The sequence below is a fragment of the Phascolarctos cinereus genome, unplaced genomic scaffold (genome assembly GCF_003287225.1).
Source record: "Phascolarctos cinereus isolate Bilbo 61053 unplaced genomic scaffold, phaCin_HiC Scaffold_5;HRSCAF=322, whole genome shotgun sequence".
Lineage (NCBI taxonomy): Eukaryota > Metazoa > Chordata > Mammalia > Diprotodontia > Phascolarctidae > Phascolarctos > Phascolarctos cinereus.
Window position 1 is genome coordinate 237,060,098 of NW_027555958.1, and position 27,791 is coordinate 237,087,888.

The window sequence follows — 27,791 nt, forward strand, 5'->3', positions numbered from 1 at the left end:
GGGGCCATAGAGGGTAGCGGCCCACAGTTGCTGAGTCAAAATAAATCTGAAATATGTTACCCAGATTCAGTAGGTATTTATGCCAGCTGCTTTCAGTGCTGATATACCTTGGTCAAACCAACCAAACCTTTAGTCAAATTATGTGTAAGAGAAGGGAGAAAATTAAAATTGCTAAGACGCTGATATAATTCCAATAGTTTGGCTGTAATGGTCTTGGAGTTTTCCTTTATGTCTTCCCTGGTGTTATATTTGATTCTCACTGAAATGCCTTTGGGGAGAGTGGTCAGTGAGGAACATTCACAGGGGAGTCATACTGATTTGGAGACGTGACAAATACTAAAGGGTGTCCCTAAAGTCTCAGTGCTTGACACTGTTCTCCCCAAAGGCACATAAATCAGAATCATGTAGTTTTTCAAGCTCTAATAGCTTGAAACCGCACTAAGACTTTAGGGACACAATGTATATCCAAACTGGGGAGCTGAGGCAAAATCAGTCTCAGAGCCCCATATATTCCAGTCTTTCAGAACTGAAAGTAAACTGAAGTAAATTCCTTATCATTGGATAAGACTGCCCAGTGGTGGCCATGACGAAGTATATTCTTTATCTTTCATTCCATTCTAATTTTTATATTCTTTCTTACAAATATCTCCTGTTAAAGTATTACTTATTATTTAATTTTTGAAAGGTACCCTAAAGGTATTTTTAGAATTGCAGGAAAAAATTATATATAATGTTTGTTATGGCTTTCTGAAATTAACATAGTTATAGTCTTATGCTTTTGCTATTTTTGGTAGAAAGCTAAATTAAGTGAATAATTCTTAGAAGACAAACCACATGGTAGTACATAATAAATATCAAAAAACCATAATTAGTTAGTTCACATATGATTTATATTTTTTAAAAGTTCAGAATTTGAGTGAAAAAAATTTTAATTGTTTGAAAACATAAATTTGACTTCAGAGATATCACTAAAGCTCTGTGGAATGTAAATCATGACTAGAATACGGCAACTGAAAGGTATGTCATTCAAAAAGGAAAAATTAGGGAAATGGGGGTACAGTAACACTATATCTATCTATCTATCTATCTATCTATCTATCTATCTATCTATCTATCTATATCAGGAAAATATATCCATGTAAGGAAATGAATTAACCAAAGGAAGGAACATAATGGAAATCATTTAAATGGGATTACTCAACTAGAATAAAGAAACTGATGATGAGTTCTAGATAAGAGTTCACAAAACTAGCATAGGTATGTTATAGTAGTAAGGGGAACTTCAACTATTTGGACATCTGCTGGAGTAGAGCAACTGATATAGTCTTAACTTGCCTTTAGCAACACCATGGACACAGGTATCTATGAATAGGGAGTAAAGATATACTGTCTTGAACTGACATTATATAAGTACACAGAGGTGGTATATTGTAGGGAATTTAAAGATGGAGAAGAGTGGAACCTACTGCTCATCAGTATTGTGGAACTCTATGGAAGAGTTGGTTGACTGTGAAGAAGGACTTTGATCCAGATAAAGGCTCTACTATTTGAGAAGGGTATAATTATTTTGTTGAGGTTTCAGGAAACCTTCCCACATGTGGATGCTTTTCCATACAGACACGTTCTAGTATGTCACCCAAGTCACAAGAACTGTGTGGGTACTGTGGGTATATTTGGTTCCTGTAGTGCTAGCCTTCTGGAATAAAAGAGTATGTGATAAAATATTCCTGAGACAGCCTGTCTGACATGTCTCATAAAGCAACTGCCTGAGACTGCTCATCTACTTTAACATTAACAGTTTTAATGATTATTTCATTCTTCAGAAGGTAGAAGTGACAAGGGAATTGCTATCCTAGCCCTTATTCCAAACAGGAATACAAAGGAAAAACCCATTGTATAAATAGAACCTATGGGAATTTCAGGAGGATATGATAACAGCATATCACAATTCATGGAAGAGATGAGGGGGAAATACAGGCATAATCTGATACACCCTTTATTTTAGGAGGGTGAATTTCAAAGAGTAAAGAGAAAAAATAGATAGAATTCTACAGATTAACATTTTACAGGAAAGTGGTACAAGAGGGATGTGATATTCCCAAGAAGACAATTCTGATGACATAAACACTAATGACTGCGATGAGAAAAAAGGGATAGTTGTAAAAAGAGATCAATGTGTATACACTATTAACTCACTAATTTATCAAGAAGATTAAAATTGATCGTATATCATTTTCTTATTGATCCTATATACAAGTAATTGATTTTGTCCTGTAACAGCTTAAGTCATGGCCCTTTACCTATGAATTTAGTTCAGAGCTTCAGCTGGCCTGTAATGAACTGAAAGAAGTAGATATTGATTTGGTATTGTATATTCAATTCTGTTACTCTATTCTATATTTTATATTTTATTCCACTCTGTAAGCGATTCTACTCTGTAACCACACTCTGTGTACTGTCTAATAGGCCTGATCTTTCTCTTTATCTCTAAGCTAAGAAGCTCATAAGCTCATAAATTCAGTTTCCCTCTCTGTGGCTAGACATACAGGCTACAGCTCTCCCATGAACACTGCTAATTAAAGAGAAACGCTGGACATTACAATTATTATCTCATTACTACCTGTAAATCAGGCCTGCCAAGGGAGGTTTGTTACTTCACATAACTTCAGTCTCTGAGAAGCTGAATGATATCTGAGAACAAGGCTAAGTTGACCTTGTCTCATCCTAAACTCCCATCCTTGTTAAATTTCAGGTGACCTTATCTTATGGCCAGGTGCCTCTAAGTCTGGTACTCCTGTCCACTATCTGTGCCCTCAAGATGCAGCTAGATCCCATAAATTCACAAAAGCATTCCTTAAAGACAGAGAGAGGTGGGCCTGATTCCACCTGTGCCTATGCCCACCTTCATTAGTGTAACCAATCATAATTTCCTAAATCAATGGTGTTACCAATCTTACAACCAATGATGTGATTTTTGTTCTGTTCTTTGTTCTATACTTATAAAAGTGTATTGTACTCCCAATATGGTGCCTTTTGGCTACTCAAGGGTCCAAGATTCCTACTTTATTGGTGGGGAACACTCCCATTAATAAAACATCTTTGCTAAGAGAAGCCTGCCTCAACTTACCCATTTTGTAATAAATTATACTGTAACACTATCATATAAAATGAAATAGGTAATAGCTAACATTACTTACTATGCACCTAGCTATGCTAAACACTGTGCAATGATTACCTCATTTAATCCTCACAATAACCCTGCAAGGTAAGTGTTACTATTATCATCTCCATTTTACAGATGAGGAGAAGAATGGGCAGGTAATTACAATGAATGCATAACAGTGGCATTGGTCTTATAAAAATGTTAGGAACTCTAAAATCTAGAATAAGCCAAGTCTTGAAATGAATTCTAAGGACAAAAAAGGACTATGTATGAGGCAACATGAAGATAAAATAAGGGATAGGGCTGCTATTTGTAGCAGATGGGACGTAAATGTTGACAGCAAAAAGGAAGAAATGTTTAATGTTCATTTTGTGTTTGTTATTTAAATTTTCAAGAAAGGGAAGAAAATGGATTTTTTAAAACTATGAACTAGTAAAATTGATTCCTGGCAAAACTATGGAACATTTTATTAAGGGGATGATTCGTCAGCACTTAGAAAAGGAAGTTGTGATCACTAAACATTCATCAAGAATAACCCTTGTCAGCCTAAACATATTTCCTTTTTCGACAGTTATTGGGTTAGTAGACCAAGGGAATGCCACATAAATAGTATGCCTGGATTACAAGAAGGCATTCTTTCTTTAGCTCTATAAAACAATCCTAGTTTAACTGCCATGGCACTGAATAAGTAAAATAATATAGTTGAATGCTATAATTTGTATTATATTTGCATGGCCTACCCATAAGAAATTAATATTTCTCCAATTATATTAATTCCTATAAAGATGGTTTCAGTTGCATTCATTCAGTCCAAATTGAAGAAAGATTTTCTATAGATTGTGAGGTGCTCTAGTTTTTCTTTTTTTGGTGATGATATTACACTGATGGCATCAAGCCCTAGAATATTATGGAGCCTCCTAAATGAAAATTACAATGAGATCCATTATCATTCAAAATAATTTGTCTAACTCTCCATGTAGGAAAAACAAATGGATGAAGAATGCCTATTATCTAAACAAATGAAGTTAGGTGAGAATTCTATATCATCCATCAGTGACAATATCTTGGACAGGTATGCAAAAGAACAATAAGGTGGGCCCACAATTTAACAGAAGGAGTAGAGCAGACTGGTTTGCCTCTGGAAAATCTTGCAGAGCTTTTATTGACCCTAAGAAGAGTCACTGTTTTATTATGACCATATTCAAAACTTTTATACCTTGACAGAATTTGCCAGAAGCTTATCATCTTCTCATCTCTACGACCACATTCTTAAAGAACTTGGCATCATCTCCATACCATGGAAAGATACTAGAGTAGGACTTTCATAGAAGGTGAAGGGAAATATATACATAAAGCTGGCAAGATTGGATGGTGCCAGATTGTGAAGGTTAGAGAAAGATGTTTGATCTTTATTCAGTTAACCACTGGAAATCATGTTCTCCTCTGGAGTCTATATTTTACTCCAATAGATCAGAGGTCAGGGTTTTTACCCTAGATCATCTACTTGACCTACTTGATTGAGAGTAAAAACTCTTCCTTATTTCTCTGGTCAATTTATGCAAAAGGGAGAACTGTGCCAAGGGGTCTCAGACTCTGATTTATACCAGAAGTATTCAAAAGCTAGACTACAAGATTACAAGATAAGGGCAAGTTTAGGCTAATTTTTATTTTTCGAATTGTACATTGTAGTCTGAATTTTTCTACCTAGGAAGTACTCTTTCTACTTATGCATGATTCCTGAAACTACACTGTTTAGCCACATCCTTGGAATCTAGTGAAATGCAGAAGAATGCACTCTTTACGAACAAAAATGAATTCACCAGTTAAGAATAACTGAGGATTGACTTATCTCATACTTTACTCTTACAGACCAACAACTGTACATAAAACAAATAGCCACTAAATATGAAACATTAGGACTTGCATAATGAGAGCAACAGTCATCTAGAAATACAAATATGCAAACGTTGTACAATTACAGTCAAAACTACAAAACAGTGACATGCTTTCTAATGGAAAACTACAGAGAATTCATTCATTTATTATGCAAAATACAGTTTGGCACAGGTCCTTCTCTTAAGGAGTTTATAAGCCAATGATGAGAAGAACAAATCTATAAACAAAAAAGAAGGGGTTGAACTGGATGACTTCAAAGGGCCCTTCTAGCTTTAAATCTTATGCACCAAGTTCCTAGAAACAATAAGATAAATTTAAAGAAGAGGTCCAGGCAAGTTAACTGGAAAAATTTTAGGAGTCACATAACACTCTCATGCTCTGAGATGGGGTGGTGGTGGAAGAGGAGTAGGGAAGGAGAAGGGGGCAGGGCAGTCATGGAAAGCTACATTTCAGAGCTATACTATGACCTGAATTGAGTCTCAAAGGAAAGGAAGGACAATAATATGGGGACAGAAAAGTCAATTTTAGGTATGAGAAAAATCACAAAGATGGGAAAAGTCAGAATTAAATGGAGAACAGAAAATGGTCTAGTTTGATTAGAAAATGAACCACATAAGGGAGTATTATGAGGTAGGGCAGGAGCCAGATTATGGAAGGCTTTGTGTGCCAAGATCAAAAGTTTCTATTATATTTGGCAGACAATGTGAAGAAACTCCAGGTTTTGAATAGGGCAGAGACATTAATGTAGTGGTGCATTAGAAAGATTTCTCAAGTAATGATGCAGAATGATTAAATAAGGGCTATAACCAATTAAAATTATCGAAATGGTATAAGAGGAGAGAAATGAAGAGCTTAACTTAGGTGACTGTGATGAGATTGGTAACAAAGGGATAGATATGAGAGATATGGTGGAGGTAGAAAGGAACTGACTAGATGTGTGGTATTAGGGAGAGAAAAGAGTAAAGGACTCCTGTGTGATTAGGAGGATGGTGGTACCATTAACAAACATAGAAAAGTTTAGTGGAAGGACAGGTTCAGGAAGGAAGATGACAAGTTCAGTTTTAGACATGATAAGTTTAATGTGCTGGCAGAAGATCCAACACAAATGCAACACGAACCCAACACGAACATGTAAGTGGAGCTATAGAAGAGGCTGGAGATGGAGATAAGATATTTATGGCTCATCTCATAGAGATCATTGAAGCCAAGGAAGAAGACAGGATGACTAAATGAGAGCATAGATTAAGAATGACATTAGATATACATTTGTCAGGAAAGCTCTTTTGTCTTTGGGAGGAAACAACTATGAGAATTCAACTTTATGAGTAACTTGTCTAAAGTAAATCATTAAGACAAAATAATTACTGGGCATCTATTAATTGTACAGAGATAGGAAACATAAACATGAGACCTACCAGAGATGGAGCCAAGATGATGGAGTAGAGAAAACTTATCAAATTCCCTTCTAAACAACTCTAAAATAATGTCTCAAATTGAATATCAGAGTGGCAGAACCAACAAAAGATCTGAGTGAAATAATTTTTCCAGCCCAAGACAACTTGGGAGGTCATCAGGAAAGGTCTATTTCACCAGAGTAGGGGTCAAACCTTGAGCACAGCACAGCACAGACTATGCAATGCAGGCCAAGCCAAGGCACAGGCCTTGGAGGCAGTTGCATGGGTGGCAGCTTTGGGAGCTTTCAGCCCATAGACAGTGGGGATGGGGGTGGGTAGACAACAGGTCAGAAGGAAATTGCAAGGGACTTTTTGTTGGCACTGGATTCAGGACCTGTTCCACTATCTAGACACAGTTACAGGTCACAGTCCCAGGGCCAAAAGGAGAGATAGCATTTGCAGTCACAGGGGAGCAGGGGGCCTGGTTGTGGTTCCAGAGAAAAGAAGAAGCTTGAGGTTGTCCATAGGAGGGCAGGGACCCAAGTCTCAATACAAAGAAGGAGGGCAACACTAGCAACTGTGACAGCAGAAGAGCAGGGGACCTGGTCACAGTCTCAGGCCCCAGAGGAGTGTTAGCACTGGTGGCTACAGAAGAACAAAGTCCCTTCCTGGAAAAAGAACAGAGCACAGGCCAAGGGAGTAGTGATCACACTTCTCCTTAAATCAAACCACTTTGGAAAACACCAAAACCTACAGATTCTTAGAGTTAGTTCTGAAAACAGCAGAAAAAAAGGCTAAAGCTTGGGACAGTGACCTGTGTACCCCGAAAGCATAACCCAACTTTAACATAAAGTTAAAAGTCAAGAAATAGGCTGGAAAAATGAGCCCAAAAAAAAAAGAACCTGACCATAACAAGTTACTATAGTGAGAGGGAAGATTAAGACATAAGACACAAACCCAGAAAAAGACAATGATGCAAAATGAACACATGTCCAAAAAGACTTCCTGGGAGAGCTCAAAAGGATTAAAAAAATTGAAAATTTAGGAAAAGGAATGAGAGTGATGCAAGAAAAATATGGAGAGTCAACAGCTTGGTAAAAGATGCACAAAAAATACTGAAGAAAAAACACTTTAAAAAATAGAGCTGGCCAAATGGTAAAAGAAGCACAAAAATCCACTGATGAGAAGAATGCCTTAAAATGCAGAATTGGCCAAATGGTAAAAGAAATACAAAAATTTACCGAAGAAAAGAACTCCTCAAGAAGAAGAATTGGCCAAAATAAAAAAGAGGCACAAAACGCTTACTGAAGAAAATAATTCCTTAAAAATTAAAACTGGGGGCGCAGCTAGGTGGCACAATGGATAGAGTACTGGCCCTGGAGTCAGGAGGACCTGAGTTCAAATCTGGCCTCAGACACTTGACACTTACTAGCTGTGTGACCTTGGGCAAGTCACTTAACCCCAACTGCCTCGCCAAAAAAAAAAATTAAAATTGGACAAGTAGAGGATAATGACTCCCTGAAAAACCACGAGACAATAAAACAAAATCAAAAGAATTGAAAAATGGAAGAAAATGTGAAATACTTCATTAGAGAATACTTGAAAGCCATAATGAAAAAAAAAGCCTAGATATTATATTTCAAGAAATTATCCAGGAAAATTGATCTGATATCCTAGAAACAAAGGATAAAACAGAAATTGAAAGAATCTATTGATCACCTCCTAAAAGAGATCCCAAAATGAAATCTCCCAGGAATATTATAGCCAAATTCCAGAGCTTCCATGTAAAGAAGAAAGTATTGCAAGCATCCATGAAAGAAACAATTCAAATATTGTGGAGACACAATCAGGACAGCAGAATATTTAGCAGCTTCCATATTAAAAGATCAGAGGACTCAGAATATGATATTCCAGAAGGCAAAGGAGCTAAGATTACAACCAAGAATAACCTACCCAGCAAAACTTAATATAATTCTTCAGGGGAAAAATGGACATTCAATGAAACAGAAGACTTTAAAGTATTCCTGATAAAAAGACCTGAGCTGAATTGGACTTTCAAAGACAATAATGAAGAGAAGCATAAAAAGGTAAATATGAAAGAAAAATCATAATAAGGTTAAACTGTTTACATTCCTATATAGGAAGATGATATATGTAACTTCTAGGAGCTTTATCATTATTACGGAAGTTAGAAGGAGGCTACATAGACAGAGGGCATGGATGTGAGTTGATTATGTTGGGGTGATCTCCCAAAAATAATGAAGGGTGAGAAAAGGGGAAGGGAGAGGAAGATCAGAGAAAATTATTTCACATAAGAGAGGCATGAAAAGAAGAGGTTTTACAATGAAGGGAAAGAAAAGGGAAAGGACGGAAGGCAACACTTGAACCATACTCTCATCAGAATTGGCTCAAATAGGGAATAACACACACATTCAGTTGGGTATAGAAATTCATTTTACCCTACAGGGAAGAAGTAAGGGAAGAGGATAAAAGAAGCAGAAGGGGTCTGATAGAAGTAATGGAAAATTAAGGGGAGGTAGTAATCAGAAACAGAAAAAAAATTTGAGGAGGGATAGGGTAAAAAGGAGAAGATAAACAGGGAAAAAATAGGATGGAGGGAAATACAGTTAATGATCATAATCGTAAAAGTAAAAGGGATGAATTCACACATAAAACAGAAGCAGCAGAATGGATTAAAAATCAGAACCCAACAATACATTGTTTCCAAGAAACACATTTGAAATACATAGAATCTCAGAAAGTAAAAATAAGCGGCTGGAGCAGAATCTATTATGTTTCATCACGATCTCAGACAAAGAAAAAGCAAAAATGAACCTAATTAAAAGAGTAAGCAAGGAAATTATATTTTTCTAAAAGTACTACAGAAAATGAAGTAATATCAATACTAAATATATATGCATGAAATAGCAGAGCATCCAAATTCTTAAAGGAAAAGTTAAATGAGTTATAGGAGCAAATAGATAGTAATACTATACTAGTGGTGGACCTCAAATTTCCCCTCTCAGATCTAAATAAATCTAATCATAAAATAAATAAGAAAGAAGTTAAGGAGATAAACAGAATTTTAGAAAAGTTAGATATGATAGACCTCTGGAGAAAATTGAACGGGAATAGAAAAGAGTATACCTTTTTCTCAACTAGATATGGCACTTTCACAAAAACTGACCACTTATTAGGGCATAAAAACTTCACAACCAAATGCAGAAAAGCAGAAATATTAAATGCATCCTTTTAAGATCATAATACAATAAAAATTTAATAAAGGGCCATGGAAACATAGATTAAAAATTAATTGGAAGCTAAATAATCTAATCCTAATGAGAGGGCCAAAGAACAAATCACAGAAGCAATCAATAATTTCATTAAAGATCATGACAATGGGACAACATATGAAAATTTATGGGATGAAGCCAAAGCAATACTTAGGGAAAATTTTATATCTCTAAATGCTTATTTACATCAATATGAGAGAAAAGCAGATAAATGAATTGAGCATGAAAACTTTTTTTAAAAATTACAAAAAGAACAAATTAAAAATCTCCAATTAAACACCAAATTGGAAATTCTGAAAATAAAAAAAAATTAAGAAAATTGAAAGTAAGAAAAATATTTCACTAACAAATAAAACTAAGGAGTTAGTTTTATAAAAAAATAAAATAAAATGGATAAACCATTGGTTAATTTGATTTAAAAAAAAAGAATGAAGAAAATCAAATTACCAGTATCAAAAAATGAAAAGGGTAAATATATCACCTACAAAGAGGAAATAAAAACAACCATTATTAGGAGCCATTCTATCCAATTATATGCCAATAAATCTGAAAATATCAGTAAAACAGATAAATATTTACAAACATATAAATTGCCCAGATTATCAGAAGAGGAAATAGAACACTATCTTAGAAAAAGAAATTTAACAAACCATAAATATGCTTCCTAAGAAAAAATCCTCAGGACCAGACAGATTCACGAGTGGATTCTACCAAACATTTAAAGAACAATTAATTCCAATACTATATAAACTATTTGGAAAAACAGACAAAGGAGTCTTTGCCAAATTTCTTTTACAACACAAATATGGTGCTAATACCTAAATCAGGTAGAGCAAAAACAGAAGAAGAAAACTATATGCCAATCTCCTTAAAGAATATTGATGCAAAAATTTCAAATAAAATACTAGCAAGTAGATTATAGAAATATATGATAAAGATGACACTATGATTAGGTGGGAATTTTACCAGGAATGCCAAGCTGGTTCAATATTAGGAAAACTACTAGCATAACTGATTATATCAATAACAAAAACATCAAAAATCATATAATCTCTTATAAACTTCACAGATTCAGAAAAAGCCTTTGATAAAATACAACAGTCATTCATATTAAAAACATTAGAAAGCATGGGAATAAATGGAGTCTTCCCTAAAATGATAAGTAATATCTATCTAAAACCATCAACAAGCATTATCTGTAATGTGAATAAGCTAGAAGCCTTTTCAGTAAGATTAAGGTTGAAGCAAGGACACTCATTATCACCACTATTATTCACTACTGTTCTAAAAATGCTAGAGATAGCAATAAGAAAAGAAAAAGAAACTGAAGAAATTAGAATAGGCAATGAGAATACTATTACTCTTTACATATGATATGATGGTATACCTAGAGAATCAACTAAAAAATTAGTCAAAATAATTAACAACTTCAGCAAAGTTGAAGAATATAAAATAAACCCACATAAATCATCAGCACTGCTTTTTATTACCAAAAAATTCCAACAGCTAGAGATAAGAAAGAAAAATTCCATTTAAAGTAACTGCAAATAATATAAAATATTTGGGAGTCTACCTGCCAAGAAATGCCCAATAACTATGTGAACACAATTACAAAATACTATTTACACAAATAAAGTCAGATCTAAACAACTGGAGATATATTAACCAAAATAATAAATATGATAATTCTACCTAAACTAATTTACTTATTCAGTGTCATACCAATCAAAGTACCAAAAATTATTTTATAGAGCTTGAAAAATAATAGCAAAATCCATCTGGAAGAACAAAAAGTCAAGAACATAAAGGGAATCAATGAAAAATATGTGAAAGAAGGTTGTTTAGCAGTACCAGACCTCAAACTGTATTACAAAGCAGTAATCATCAAAACAATCTGGTACTGGCTAAGAAACAGAGTAGTGGATTAGTAGAACAGATTAAGTACACAACACAGAGAAGGAAATGACCATAGTAATCAAGTGTTTCAAAAACCCAAACATCTAAGATTTTAATAGAAGAACTCACTATTTGACAAAAATTTCTGTTTGGCAGAAACTAGGTATAAACATCTCACACTGTATACTGATATATGGTCAAAATGGGTATGTGATTTAGATATAAAAGGAGATATAAGCAAATTAGAAAAGCATAGAATATTTTACCTGTCAGATTTATGGATAATGGGAGAATTTATGACCAAACAAGAGACAGATAACATTATGGGACGTAAAATGAATAATTTTGATTACACCAAATTAAAAAGTTTTTGCACAAAGAAAATCAATGCATCCAAGATTAGAAGTAAAGCAAAGAACTGGTATAAAATTTTACAAGAACTTTTTCTGATAAAGGCATCATTTCCCAAATATATACCAAATTGAATTTATAGGAATACAAATCATTCCTCTAAAATGGTTACAGGATGTGAATAGGCAGTTTTCAGAAGAAGAAATCAAAGCTATCTATAATCATATGAAAAAAAATGTTCTAAATCACTCTTGACTAGAGAAATGAAAATTAAAACAACTTATAGGTACCACCTCACACCTATCAGATTGGCTAATATGACAAAAAAGGAAAATGACAAATGTTGGAGGGGATATGGAAAACAGGGAGACTAATGCACTATTGGTGAAGCTGTGAACTGATCCAACCATTCTGGAGAACAATTTGGAACTACACCCAAAGGGCTATAAAACAGTGCATACCCTTTTAACCACCTCTAGTCCTGTATCCCAAAGAAAAAGGGAAAAGAATCTATATGCACAAAAACATTTATAGCAGCTCTTTTTGAAGTGGCAAAGAATTGAAAATTGAGGGAATGCCTATCAACTGGGGTATGGCTGAACAAGTTGTGGTATATGATTGCAATGAATACTTTTGTACTATAAGAAATGATGAGCAGGATGCTTTCTGAAAAACCTGAGAAGACTGACATGAAGTGATGCAAAGTGAAATGAGTAGAACTAAGAAAACACTGTACACATTAACTACGATATTATATGATGATCAACTGTGACTAACTTAGCTATTCTCAGCAATACAATGATCCAAGAAAATTCCAAAGTACTTATGAGGAAAAATACTATCCACTTCCAGATAAAGAACTGGTGGAATCTGAACGCAGATTGAATCTTACTTTTTAAAGTTTCTTTATTTTTCTCAGGGGGGCGGGTTACCTACATTTTCTTTTGCAATATGGCTAATATAGAAATATTTTGCATGATGACTAAAAAAATGGTACCTACCCTTACAGAGTTTACAATCTGATGAAGGTTTATAGTTCTTTTTAAAAAAATTTTATTAGCTTATTTTGATTTATCAAAAATCATTTCCATATGCTTTTGAGTTGAAAATTTTTCTCCCCCTTCCTCCCCACCACCCTCCCCAGACAGCACACAATCTGATACAGGCTTTACATTTATATTCCCATTAAGCATATTTTCACATCAGTGAAGTTGTAAGTAGAAATGAAAACCAATAGGAGGAACCATCAGAAAGATGAAACAAAACTCAACAGAAGGTAAAAATAAGTGATAGCGATTTGACTTCCATAGTTCTGTCTTTGGATGTGGACAGCATTTTCCATCCCAAGGCCTCTGAAGATGTCTTAGATCCTCGTAATGCTGAGAAGGGTTCAGTTTAACAATATTAGTCATCACATAACATGGCTGTTATTGTGTATAAAGTCTTCTTGGTTCTGCTCACTTCACTCAGCATCAGACCATACAAGTCTTTCCTGGTTTTTCTGAAGTCAGCCTGTTCATCATTTCTTATAGCACAATAGTATTCCATTACGTTCATATACCACAACTTGCTCAGCCATTCCCCAATTGATGGGCATCCTCTCCATTTCCAATTCTACAAAAAGAGCTGCTATGAATATTTTTGTATATGTGGGTCCTTTTCCCATTTGTTTGATATCTTTGGGATATAGCCCTAGAAGTGCTATTGCTGGATCAAAGGGTATGCTCATTTTTGTAGTCCTTTGGGCATAGTTCCAAATTGTTCTCCAAAATGGTTGGATCATTTCACAACTCCACCAACAATGTATTAGTGTTCCAATTTTCCCACGTCTTCCCCAACATTTGTTATTTTCCTGTTTTGCCATGTTGGCCAATCTGATAGGTGTGATGTGGTACCTCAGAGTTGTTTGGATTTGCATTTCTCTAATCAATAATGATTTAGAGCATTTTTTCATATGACTATAGATGGCTTTAATTTCTTCATCTGAGAACTATCTGTTCATATCCTTTGACCATTTATCAATTGGGGAATGGCTTGTGTTCTTATAAATTTGTCCTAATTCTCTATATATTTTAGAAATGAGGCCTTTATCAGACAGACTGGTTGTAAAAATTCTTTCCCAATTTTCTACCTTCCTTCTAATCTTAGTTGCATTGGCTTTGTTTGCGCAAAAACTTTTCAATTTAATGTAATCAAAATTATCCATTTTGCTTTTCATAATGTTCTCTATCTCCTGTTTGGTCATGAATTCTTCTGTTCTCCATAGATCTGTCAGGTAAACTATTCCTTGTTCTCCCAGTTTACTTATGGTATCAGCCTTTATATCTAAGTCCTGAACCCATTTTGACTTTATTTTGGTATATGGTGTGAGATTTGGGTCTATGCCTAGTTTCTGCCATACTCTTTTCCAGTTTTCCCAGCAGTTTTTTTCAAAGAGTGGGTTCTTATCCCAGAAGCTGGGGTCTTTGGGTTTATCAAATAATAGATTACTATAGTCATTGACTACTGTGTCTTGCATATTTAACCTATTCCACTGATCCACCTCCCTATTTCTTAGCCAGTACCAAGCAGTTTTGATGATTGCTGCTTTATAATACAATTTAAGATCTGGAATTGCTAGGCCACCTTCCCCTGCATTTCTTTTCATTAGTTCCTTTGATATTCTGGACCTTTTGTTTTTCCAAATGAATCTTGTTATTATTTTTTCTAACTCTATAAAATAATTTTTGGTAGTTTGATTGGTATGGCACTGAATAAGTAAATTAGCTTAGGTAGGATTGTCATTTTTATTATATTAGCTCGGCCTACCCATGAGCAACTGATGTTTTTCCAATTATTTAGATCTGATTTTATTTGTGTGAAAAGTGTTTTGTAATTGTGTTCATAGAGTTCCTGGGTTTGTTTCGGGGTAGACTCCTAAATATTTTATAATGTCTACAGTAAGTTTAAATGGGATTTCTCTTTCTATCTCTTGCTGTTGGGCTTTGTTGGTAATAGAAATATGATGATTTATGTGGGTTTATTTTATAGCCTGCAACTTTGCTAAAGTTGTTTATTATTTCAAGTAGTTTTTTACTTGATTCTCTAGGATTCTCTAAGTATATCATCATGTCATCTGCAAAGAGTGATAGCTTTGTTTCTTCTTTGCCTATTCTAATGCCTTCAATTTCTTTTTCTTCTCTTATTGCTAAAGCTAAGGTTTCCAGTACAATATTGAATAACAGTGGTGATAATGGACATCCTTGTTTCACCCCGATCTTATTGGAAATGCTTCTAGCCTGTCCCCATTACATATAATGCTTGCTGAAGGTTTTAGATATATGCTATTTATTATTTTAAGGAAGACTCCATTTATACCTATGCTTTCTAGTGTTTTTAATAGGAATGGGTGTTGTATTTTATCAAAAGCTTTTTCTGCATCTATTGAGATGATCATGTGGTTTCTGTTGGTTTTGGTGTTGATATGCTCAATGATGCTGATAGTTTTCCTAATATTGAACCAACCCTGCATTCCTGGTATAAATCCTACCTGGTCATAGTGTATTATTCTTGTGATAAGTTGCTGCAATCTATTGCTAGTATTTTGTTTAAAATTTTTGCATCTATATTCATTAGAGAAATTGGTCTATAATTTTCTTTCTCTATTTTGACTCTTCCTGGTTTAGGTATCAACACCATATTTGTATCATAAAAAGAATTTGGTAAGACTCCTTCTTCACCTATTTTCCCAAATAGTCTATAGTATTGGAATTAATTGTTCTTTAAATGTTTGATAGAATTGCATGTAAATCCATCTGGCCCTGGAGATTTTTTCCTAGGGAGTTCATCAATGGCTTGTTCAATTTCTTTTTCTGAGATGGGGTTATTTAAGTATTTTACTTCCTCTTCGTTAATCTGGGCAATTTATATTTTTGTAAATATGTATCCATTTCACTAAGATTGTCAAATTTGTTGGCATATAGTTGGGCAAAATAATTCCTAATTATTGTTTTAATTTCCTCTTCCTTGGTGGTAGCTTCCCTTTTCATTCTTGATACTAGTAATTTGGTTTTCTTCTTTCTTTTTTTAATTAAATTAACCAAAGGCTTATCTATTTTATTGGTTTTTTCATAAAACCAGCTCTTAGTTTTATTTATTAGTTCAATAGTTTTCTTAATTTCAATTTTATTAATTTTTCCTTTGGTTTTCAATATTTCTAATTTGGTGTTTAGTTGAGGATTTTTAATTTGTTCTTTTTCTAGTTTTTTTAGTTGTATGCCCAATTCATTAATCTCCTCTTTTTCTATTTTATTTATGTAAGCATTTAGAGATATAAAACTTCCCCTAAGAACTGCTTTCTGCATCCCATAGGTTTTGGTATGTTGTCTCATTATTGTCATTCTCTTGAATGAAATTATTGATTGTTTCTATGATTTGTTGTTTGACCCAATCATTTTTTAGGATTAGATTATTTAGTTTCCAATTATTTTTTAGTCTATCTTTCCATGGCCCTTTATTACATATAATTTTTATTGCATCATGATCTGAAAAGGATGCATTTAATATTTCTGCCTTTCTGCATTGGATTGTGAGGTTTTTATGCCCTAGTACATGGTCAATTTTTGTGTATGTGCCATGTACTGCAGAAAAAAGTATATTCCTTTCTATCCCCATTCAGTTTTCTCCAGAGGTCTATCATACCTAACTTTTCTAATGTTCTATTCACCTCCTTAACTTCTTTCTTGTTTATTTTGTGGTTAGACTTATCTAGTGCAGAGGGGGAGGTTCAGGTCCCCCACTAGTATAGTTTTGCTGTCTATTTCTTCCTGTAACTCCCTGAACTTCTCCTGTAAGAATTTGGATGCTATACCATTTGGTGCATATATGTTTAGTAATGATATTACTTCATTGTCTATGGTGCCTTTTAGCAGGATGTAGTTTCCTTCCTTATCTCTTTTGATTAGATCTATTTTTGCTTTTGCTTTGTCTGAGATCAGGATTGCTACCCCTGCTTTTTTACTTCAGCTGAGCATAATATATTCTGCTCCAGCCTTTTACCTTTACCCTGTATGTGTCACTCTTTTTCAAATGTGTTTCCTGTAAACAACATATTGTAGGATTATGGTTTTTAATCCATTCTGCAATCCATTTCCGTTTTATGGGAGAGTTCATCCCATTCACATTCACAGTTATGATTATTATCTGTGTCTTTTTCTCCATCCTTTTTCCCCCATTTATGCTTTTCTTTCTCCTTTTTCCTTTCCCCCTTCACTAGTGTTTTGCTTTTGACCAGCCTCCTTCAGTCCCTCCCCCTTTTATTATCCCTTTCCCTTTTCTTCCCCTTTATCTTACTGCTTCTTCTCCTTCCCCCCTTTTCTTTCCCCCTCCCTTTTCTTTCCCCTTTTCCCTCCTACTGCCTATAGGGCAAGTTAGATTTCTATACCTAACTGATTATATTATGCCCTTCTTGAGCCAAATCTGATGAGAGTAAGGTTCAAACAATGCTCCCCCCTTCTTTCCCTCTGCTGTAATAGGATTTTGTGTCTTTTCCTGTAATGTAATTTACCCTTGTCTGCCTCCTCCTTTCTCAGTACATTTTCTAAGATCAGATTGATCCACTTATTTGGATCCATTTAACCCACTTGATTAGATTTTTTTTTTATCATCATCAACAACTAATATCCACCCTCTTTATGTATACTCCTTTAACAAGGTGTAATAACAATACAGTTCTCAAGGGTTGCAAGTCTCATATTCCCTTGTAGGGGTTTAAACAGCCCCCCCTTATTCAACATATTGTATCTTCTGTCCCATTTACCTTTTTAAGTCCTTCTTGAGTCCTGTACTTGAAGATCAAATTTTTTGTTGAGCTCTGGTCTTTTTATCAGGAAAGTTTGGAAGTCTCCTATTTCGTTGAATATCCACCTCCTCCCTTGAAAAATGATGCTCATTTTTGCTGGGTAATTGATCCTTGGCTGCATTCCAAGCTCCTTTGCCTTAGGAATATCATGTTCCATGCCCTGCTCTTTTAATGTAGAAGCTGCAAGGTCCTGTGTAATCCTGACTGTGGTTCCATGATATTTAAATTGTTTCTTTCTGGCTGCTTGCAGCACCTTCTCTTTCATCTGGTAATTTTGGAATTTTGCTATTATATTCCTTGGCATTGTCAATTTGGGATCTCTTTCAGGTGGTGATCGTGGATTCTTTCTATGGTTATTTTCCCTTCTGGTTCTAGGACTTCGGGCAGTTTTCCTTTATGATTTCCTGAAAGATACTGTCCAGGCTCTTTTTTTCATCATGATTTTCAGGTAGTCCAATAATTTTTAAATTGTCTCTCCTGAGTCGATTTTCCAGGTCGGTTGTTTTACTGATGAGGTATTTTACATTTTCATCTATTTTTTCATTTTTTTTTGTTCTGTTTGACTGATTCTTGCTCTCTCATAGAGACATTAGTTTCCATTTGTCCAATTTTAGTTTTTAACAGATTGTTTTCTTCTGTTAGTTTTTGTACTTCCTTCTTCAATGGCCAATTGTGTTTTTTAGGGACTTGTTTCTTCAGTGTACTCTTCTGTTAGTTTTTGTCCTTCCTTCTTCAATTGGCCAATTGTGTTTTTTAGGGACTTGTTTTCTTCAGTGTATTTTTTTTCCAATTGGCCAATTGTATTTTTGAAGGACTCTTCTACCTCTCTCATTTGACTATTAAAATCCTTCTTGAGCTCTTCTAAGAAGGCTTTTTGGGCTTCAGACCAGTTCATATTCCCTTTTGTTGTTGCAGATGTGGGTTTGTTGACAATGTTGTCCTCTTTAGAATTTCTGCCTTCATCTTCACTCTTCTCATAATATGAATCTATGGTATGTTTCTTTTTACTCATGGTGTTTCTTTATTCCCTGGCCTTTAAAGAGATTGAGCTCTCCTGCTGGGGAACAGAGGGTACTGACCCAAGCTTCTTGTGTTGGGAGCCTAGGTCTTGGTCACTGGCTTTGTGTGCTGGGGCCTCTTATGCTGGCAATTGGAGGCTGTAGGTTTCTGGCAGCTTACCTCGTGTTGGGCTGGGCTGGAACTTTCAGGTTGCCTGCTTTTCCTTTCCTTTAGCTTTCTTCAGCTCCTTTTAGATGGGTGCTGCAGGGTGTTTATCTGCCTGGGGCCCCTGCAGTGTTGTCTCCCTCTTTCTGCTAATGCACTGGGAGATTCCTTTGAGGGTGCCAGGCACCTGGTGGTTTTCTGAGCTGGTTTCCACCGGTTCCCCCCCCCTGAGGCACTCAGAGGTCCAGGTGTTGGTGTTTGCCTGCTCTACCACCTGGGCTTCAGGATTTCTTCACAATTGGAGGCTGCAGGGCTCCAACAGCTCACCTGGTGTTGGGTTGGAACCAGCAAGGCCAGGGCTTTAGGAAGCCTTTAGGTTGTCTTCTTCACCTCCTTTCAGATGAATGCCGCAGGGTACTTATCTGCCTGGGGCCCCTTGTAGTTCTGCCTCCCTTATTTTTGCTGAGGAACTGGGAGACCCGTTTGCTGGGCTGCTTTACTGCTGCTCCCTGTCTTTCTCCTAAGTTCAGCTGTTCCAGGGTTTTTTTCTGGGGTGATATTTTTTTGGGTTTTCAGAGGTTGATAGGGGAGAGTGAGAGTGACTACCTTTTCACTCTGCCATCTTGGCTCCCGGAAGCCAAAGGTTTATAGTTCTTAAGCTTAACTAGAACTAACAACTTGTTAAATTGTAAAGGAAAAATGATCTAAAAGAATTTCCCAGAATTCCCAGAATTTCTCTCTCTTACCATTAGAGATTAATTACCTGTTGCTAGTTTTGAAGTTTTCTTAGGCTCTGTAACTTCATAAATTGACTCGAATATTGACAGAAGTTCAATGACAGCTTTTTCCACATGTCTACTCTTGTGGTTCAATATGTCAGCCCACTCCTTTGTGTAATGCTATCAAACAATGAAACATATTTTAGTTATTTATGTATACATGTTAATGTGATATACCTGCTAGAAAAGTAATAATTTACATTTCTTTTTAATACTAATAATAGTTAACATTTGTATAGCTTTTTATTTTTATAACTTCTAAATTACAGAATTACAATTATCGCTACTAGAGAAAAATGGAGAGGGAGGAGTGTCACTTTCATACTGTGTCAGACCAGTAAAAAGTTTATGGTCAAAGGCATAACTACCAAAGCTTCTTCTAGCAGTTCTCTGGCCCTCAGAGGAAGAAAAGGGAAAAGCCCTAAGTCCCAAAGCCCTTGGCCTTTGTGAGCTTTATTCATCATACACAGAAGTTCATGATCACATGAACATATGTGATCAGAAAAAAAAAAGTTGCGAAGAAAACGAGGAAGAAATTAGAGACAAGATATTAAGATAATAATAAGACAATAAGATAAAAGGAAAAAAAGATGAAATGGCTGGTCAAAAGAGGTGATAAGGGAAATAAATGAAATGTGGACAAGAAACATTAGATAATTAAAAGAAATGCAAAGAGAAAGGCAGGAGGAATGAGACTTAGTCATGATACTATACAATACAATTCCACAAACATTTGTGAAGGACCTATTATATGCAAGGCATTGTGTTAGGCACTGGAGATCCAAGATAAACAGCTCCAGCCAATTTCACACCCAAAATCTATATTGCAGATTTATATTTTTAACTTGCAAGGTTACATTCATATAACATAATTTAACAATGTGATATCTAAGAATGATACCTACCTCATTGAGAGTTAACATATCTTCTACTTTTGCTGCACCACTTTGTGGCAGAGAAATTAATAATGTTTTTGCTATTTCTTTTAGAACTGCATCAATATGCATTTCACACAAGTCATTAACCTACAAAAAAAGGAAGGGACTTCATTAATAAAAACACTTTTGGCTCTTTTAGTGCTGTCTATGTGTGTTTTTTTTAACGTTCAGAATGTAGAAATTTGAAACTAGAAGCCTTACACATCTGTCTCTACTCATGGGCAACGCATTATAGTATATGACCAAAGTAGAGTGAAAAGCAGAAATATGTTTAACCCCACTCTATGATTATCATGCTAGAAATGAGTCTGTGACCTATGACCTATTAGTTGGTTATTCTATTTTTTCAATCTTGCCTTTTGCTATTATCCATTCCTAATAAGAGCCTCAGCTATGTTCTCTTTAGATGTTTATTGCTTATATATTCACACTCCAAAACTGGAGTATGGAGGAAGGCTATAATGAGATTTCACTAGTACCATTTGGTAACACAGGATCAATATTCCATAGGATTTAGAGCAGGAAGAAACCCTTAGAGATAATGTAGTCAATCAACCTAATTTTACGTGTAAGGAAACAGGACCAAAGCACTGAAATGATTTAACCACAACCCGCACAAGTTGCCATATAAGAAAGGAAAATGTAGCCTGGGGAATAAAGGACTGACCTTAGAATCAAGAATACCTGTGCCAAAGATTTGCCTCTGATACATACTGGCTGTGGGGCCATGGGCAAGTTATTAAAATCTCTCAGTGCCCCCTGGACAGCACTCTGAGACCATAATGTACAGATGGGTAGGGAAAGGGAAAGGTGTCAGGTGCTGTGCTAAGCACTTAACATATATTGTCCAATTTGATCCTCAAAACAACCTTGAGTGGTAGGTTATATTACTACCCCATTTTACAATTGAGGAAACTGAGGCAAACAGAGTTTAAGTGATTTGCCCAGGGTAACACAGCTAGTACACATCTAACACAAACTGGAACTGAGATCTTCCTAATTTCAGTCCCAGGCCTTTAGAGCTGAGTTCCTGATTCATACCGAAGAGGGAAGTTTCTATTATATGAGTTCTCCACACCGATGAAATCATAGATGAGGATTTTAAATACAATGCACATCTGGTGTTCTTTACACTAAATTCAACATTAAAGCATTTTAAAGCACTGTCACACACATCTATATATTTTTAATATACCTTATATTATATAATTATAATACATATTATATTATATATTACATATATTACCCTATATACCTTAATGACTTGTTTCCAGTGCCTCTAAGGCTAAAAACAATTGAGGTGGGCCTCATGAAAGAGATGGAATTTTTCAAGGTACATGAAGGGGCAACTAGGTGATGCTATAGATACAGTGCCAGTGTAAGTCTTCCTGAGTTTAAATTTGGCCTAAGCCACTCAACTCCATTTGCTTCAGATTCCTCACCTATAAAATGAGCTGGAGAAGGAAATGCAAACCATTCCAGTATCTTTGCCAAGAAAAACCCAAATGGGGTCACAAGGAATTGGACACAATTGAAACAACTGAACAACAATAATAACAAATGAAAGTAGGGGGAAGGATTGGTGAGTTGGGCATTATTTCAGAGATAATATAGTCTGAGAGAAAGCTGATGGCCACAACAATAAATATTTATTGAGTATCTGTTAAGTACCATACTGTACAAATACAATTAAGAGAAAAAAAGCACATAATCAATAAAAGAAATTATAATTGTTAGACAATATTTTCATGTAAATCTTACATCTTATACATTAAGTACCTCTTAATTTGAAGAAATGATCAAAGTAAAACCTAAATCCTACAAATAATCAGCACAATAGTAGATGAAATGCATGGAAAATGTTATTTTTAATTTAGTGAGATTCACTTTCAGATAGAAGTCTTATCCTTTAAACACATTTAATAAATTTATAAAATATTAATCATATCGTAAGTCAAATAAAAATATTAATGTTTGTATTTATATAACATCAGGAACATACCTTTTTTAAAAGCTGATTAAACATATTCATAACTGAATCAACTTCTTGAAAGAAACTGTCTAATGTTAGAGATGACCATGTTAATATTGTTAATCCCTGTCTCAACACAGATTCTACCTATAAAGATTAAACATAAAATATTCCATTAGTAATACATCTGTATTTATAGGAAACACTACATTGTCTTTATTTGTAAAATAAAATATCTTTTATTTTACTGAAGATCACTTTTTGGTATTTCCTCTTTATCTCTCACTACTTGCTTTAACTGATCATTGCTACATATATGTATATATACGTATATATACTATGTCAGATTTTTAAAGTTCCATGGTCCTCCAAACACAGTACACATATAGTTATTTTATACATTGTAAGGCACTACAAATGGGCTAGGAAGGAATGTTTTCCAAAGGGCTTATAGTTTTTCTACAGTGCAACTACAGATTCTCTAAAACAGATAAATCATACAATACCAAAGTGCTGCCAACAGGTAAAGGATCCTTCTATTTGTTTTAGTATACTTTCAGGATAACCAACCTTTTTCATTTTGGGTGCCATCAAATTAACAAACACAATAGGTACTTCCTGGCATAGTTCATCGTAATACTGTAGAAGACCCTATTAAGAGTTAAAAAAGCAAACTGTACATTAATTTATTAAATTTTATTTTGATTTTCTCTACAGATATTTCTATATTTAACTTTCTTGTAAAAATCTAGAAAGAATATAAAAGTTCTTACAAATCAGTTTTTACTGACGAGTATAAATTAAGCTTCTATGGAGAGTAACTACAATTTCAGCTAGTTTGCTTACTCTTCTGCCTGATCATTCGGAGGGTTATTTGATTTTTACATAAATAATAGGGATTCAGTCTCAAGCAGTAATATCTACCAGTGACCTAATTACAACCAAGACAGTATATGATAGTGAATCAATCACAGAAAAGTAACAGATTCAATATAACTTGAAAAGATGGTCCCTGGTAGTATAGTTGGTAAGATGACAAGGCAACCAATAACAGATATCCAGCCTGAATAGTGGATATGGCTCCTAGGAGAAGACTTATAGAAATACTATAATAACTTATATCTTCAGGATAAGATCAAGCAATGGAAAGTATGGATACATCTGCCATTTGATAGACTATTCAGAGGCAGTGTTTTGGAAAAAGTCTTGGATTCAGAAGACCTGGCTTCAGGTTCTTTCTATCCACTTACTAGCTATATGACCATATAATCTCTCTGGGCCTCAGTTTCTCCATCTGTAACATGGGGGCAATAACTCTGTCCCTCACAGTTCCTTATGACAAAAGCATCTTATAAAATATAAAGTGCTATATAAATGTGAGCTATGTGTAACTTGTCAGTTTTTAGAAAACCTACTACTAGAAAAGCAATTCATGCTATGGAGCCTATGCAGGGAGACAAGGCAGGGGCAGAGTGAGGAGGAAGAGAAGGTAATAAGAATATATTAAGTGCCTACTATGTTCCAGGCAGTGCTAAGGGATTTAAAAATGTTATCTCATTTGATGTTCACAACTATCCTAGGAGGTACGTATTATTATTACCTCTATTTATGAGGCATATGAAGGTTAAGTGACTTGCCCAGGGTCACATAGTAAGTTTTGAGATCTGATTTGAGTTCAGGTCTTCCTAACTCCAGATTTCGTATTCAATGTGCCACTTAGTAGCCTCAAAGGCAGAGAAAAATAAGGCCAGAGCAGCAAAAGTAACTCTGGATTTAGGTATGTGCCATTATCTTAACAAAACATAGAATTCAAACTAAAAAGTATTTTAGAGGTCATCTAATCTCACTGCCTTATTTCACAGATGAGTAAACTGAGGACCAGATTAAGTAATTGGATCAATGTCACTCAGTAAATAAATAGAAGAGCCAGAATTTAAACCCATATACAGTGTTCCCATAACAAAATTCCCCTAATCAGTGGCATCACACCAAATTAAATTCTACATTATTTACACATCACTTCTCTAAATTCTGTTTTGAATCTGGTTAAAGTACAGATCCTGAGTACCTAGGTGTTGTAGTGAATAGAACACCAGTCCTGGGGTCAGGAGAACCTGAGCTCAAATTCAGCCTCAAACACTTACTAGCAGTGTGACCGTGGGCAAGTCACTTAATCCTGTTTTCATCAGTTCATCTGTAAAAAGAGCTAGAGAAGGAAATGGCAAACCACTCTGGTATCTTATGCCAAGAAAATCCCAAATGGGATCACGGCTGGATATGACTGAGACAACTCAACAACAAAAGTGCAGATATAGAGACAGATTATCACATACCTTTTACAATTGTAATCAGAGCATACACACAAACACAAGATGCTGTTATGATTTGTTGAGCTTTACCCATAGAATCGCTCATTTGATTTTTCCCACGTTTCACTATAGAAACAGTACTGTTTGGAGTATCCCTGTAAAAGGTGGTTTTCCCTGTTTGCATTTACTTCCCTGGGGATATAGAAGCTGGAAATAGTAGATCCAAAGCTTTGTAATTATAATTCTCTCTTTCTCTTTTTCTCTCTCATCTCTTGATGCTCCATCTTCTATTTCCAAAGACTTTCAGGGGCCATCCCTCACACGTGGGATACACTTCCTCCTCACCACCAAAGCAAATGAATCCCTTTCTTCCTTCAAAATGCAGCTTAAGCACCATCTTCTGTAACTGGGCCTCTCCTGATTCCCTCAACTACTAGTGTCCTCCCTCCCAAACTACCTTGTATTTAACTTCTTTGTATTTATCTGTATTTTCCTCTTCATGGTTATTCTGTATATACTTATTTACATGCTTGTTATCTCCACACAAAAATGTAAGCTCCTTAGGAGACTTTTTAAAAGAGCTTTAATAGTTATTTACTTGATTATGGATCAAGAGCTAGAAAAGTGATTCAGCCAATATGTTTTCATTGCCATTTCATTTATTATTAGTACTCAAAATAGACATCAATACTGATAGGGAGTGGGAGATGAATTTGAGCCTTAAAAGACACCCTCTACTATTAATCTCCAACATCTCCTCAGAAGCATTGGTCAACTACTCTTTAAGAAAACAGAAAATATTCAGCCAAAATTGCCAGGCCTTAAAGTATATCCTTCGAGCTTATAGAAATTTCCATCAGCACTGCTGAGCCATGGAACACTCGTCATTGATTCATCCAGATACCCTCTGTTCATTGCTACCCCAAAGGGTTGCCTCCTTAGCCTCCTAATCCAAGAAATCCAACAGTAAATGATAAATGTATGTTCTAGCTCATTCTAAATAAGCCCCAGGGGGTGTTACGTTTTAACAGCATCTACTCCAGAGATACCAAGAATGGACTAGAACTTTAAGAAGAAAAAAATGGAGCAGAAAAAAAAAAGTTAATGAGCCCAGAGTCGTGGCAACAGACCTTTCAGATCCCAATTAAAAATTCTTATAAATGGCTGTTGGTATAATTTCATCAAATGCTAAAGAGACGTACCATAACAATCACATTTAGTCAAATCAGAATGTGAAATTTATTATTCCTCAAAAATGTTTATGGTACATAGTATTTTGTTTGTTTTTTTACTGTGGCAACCCTCAAAGGTAGCCTAGTAAGGTGAGGAAGACCACAATTTGCCTTGGTGGAAGAAGTATCAACAAATCATGACTTCCCGAAATATTGTTTTTCCATGATTCCCAACTTGTATTTTTTACTTTTTAAAGTTAACTTGTATTTTTTACTTTATTTTTTCCCTTTGCCATTGTGACAAGGTATCCAAAATGCTCTTCCAGCTTTGTTCTTTCCTTCCTTCTGTATTTCTAGTGATTTCTTCAGGGCTTCTCAGAGTAATTTTGTATTGTCTTATCCCAGTCACTTGGGGAGATAATGGGAATGGGGGTCACAATGAGGAATTTTCCCTACTGCTTTGTTAATAAAACTCATTTATTAGTCTTCCTTACATTCTTTATGCCTTGAATAAACCTCGTCTCATCTATGTTTAGTGGCTTTGTTTGCCTGCATGCTTGTAGGAAAGCTGAATGCTCCCAGTTAGGAAGCAAAATAAATTAGACTCTGGATTGCCAAGGGAAAACTTCAGGAAGGGAACAAGCCAGGGAGACCACTATTGGGAGGCCCTCTAGATTGTATATGGATGCCCATCATTTCAAAGTCATGGCTTATCAGTGTCTTCTGGTGTACAAACACGTATATATGTGTATGTGTGTGATTTTTTACATTTTGCTCTACTAATCATAGAACCAGGAAAACTTTTAGAATTTTTGTCAAGAGAGGTTAAGCAAGCTGCTGTTTGAATAAGCTTTTTTCTGACAGTTCTTTCTTTATATAATTTTAAGTCCTACTTTCCCAGATTTTGATCATTTTTCTTCCAGAATAAGTTATCCAAATAGCATTCCAGAATTGTACCCATGTATAATTTTGCAAAGGAAGCACAAGACTGTGTTAAAATTTAAATTTGACATATCTGACTTCAACTTCCCTAAATTTATTTTTTCGGAAACTATGTCTTAAAAGTACGAAAATCTTGACTTTGTCTTTTCTGTCCTGCATTAACTTAGCTTTACTTCTGATTTTTGTTATTGTCATTAAAGATTCTCTTTCTGTCTCCTTTTCTCTTTCTGGCTACTATCTTCCTTATTTTTGTTCTGCTGCTGTGAATATCAATTCTCTACCTTTTCCGCAGTATGTAACACCTCTACCACAGTATATAAAACCATTTTCCTATGAATTGAAGATTCATGTCTTTTAGGTATAATGAGGAAAAAGTTGATCTTTCTCATATATAAGGAGATATTTTGAAAACCTTCTCATTATTTGTTTCATTGGCAGTTTCATCCTCCAAAATTCTTTATCTGATCTGTCCGTCTCACTTTTTCTTCCTTCTTCCTTCCCCAACCTCTATCCTAATTTTATTCTTTCCTGTTTATTGTTTTTACAAAGCTATTACTAAGTTTTACTACATTAGCTATTAAAAGGCAAAAGGCAACATAATTTTCTCTATGCGTACAAACAGTGAATACAGATAGAACAGATAAAAGATAGTTTGGAAGCATAACTCATTAAGCTATATCGAA

General features: G+C 35.0%; 1 protein-coding gene across 1 annotated transcript in view; it reads right to left on the minus strand.

Annotated features, from left to right (window-relative positions):
* Positions 1 to 27,791, minus strand: part of DNAH8 (dynein axonemal heavy chain 8) — a 419,266-nt gene that overhangs the window by 291,965 nt on the left and 99,510 nt on the right. Inside the window, 4 exon segments of the mRNA XM_078155390.1 lie at positions 19,760 to 19,895; positions 20,681 to 20,800; positions 22,716 to 22,832; positions 23,256 to 23,336. Coding sequence (XP_078011516.1) covers positions 19,760 to 19,895; positions 20,681 to 20,800; positions 22,716 to 22,832; positions 23,256 to 23,336 — 454 coding nt within the window.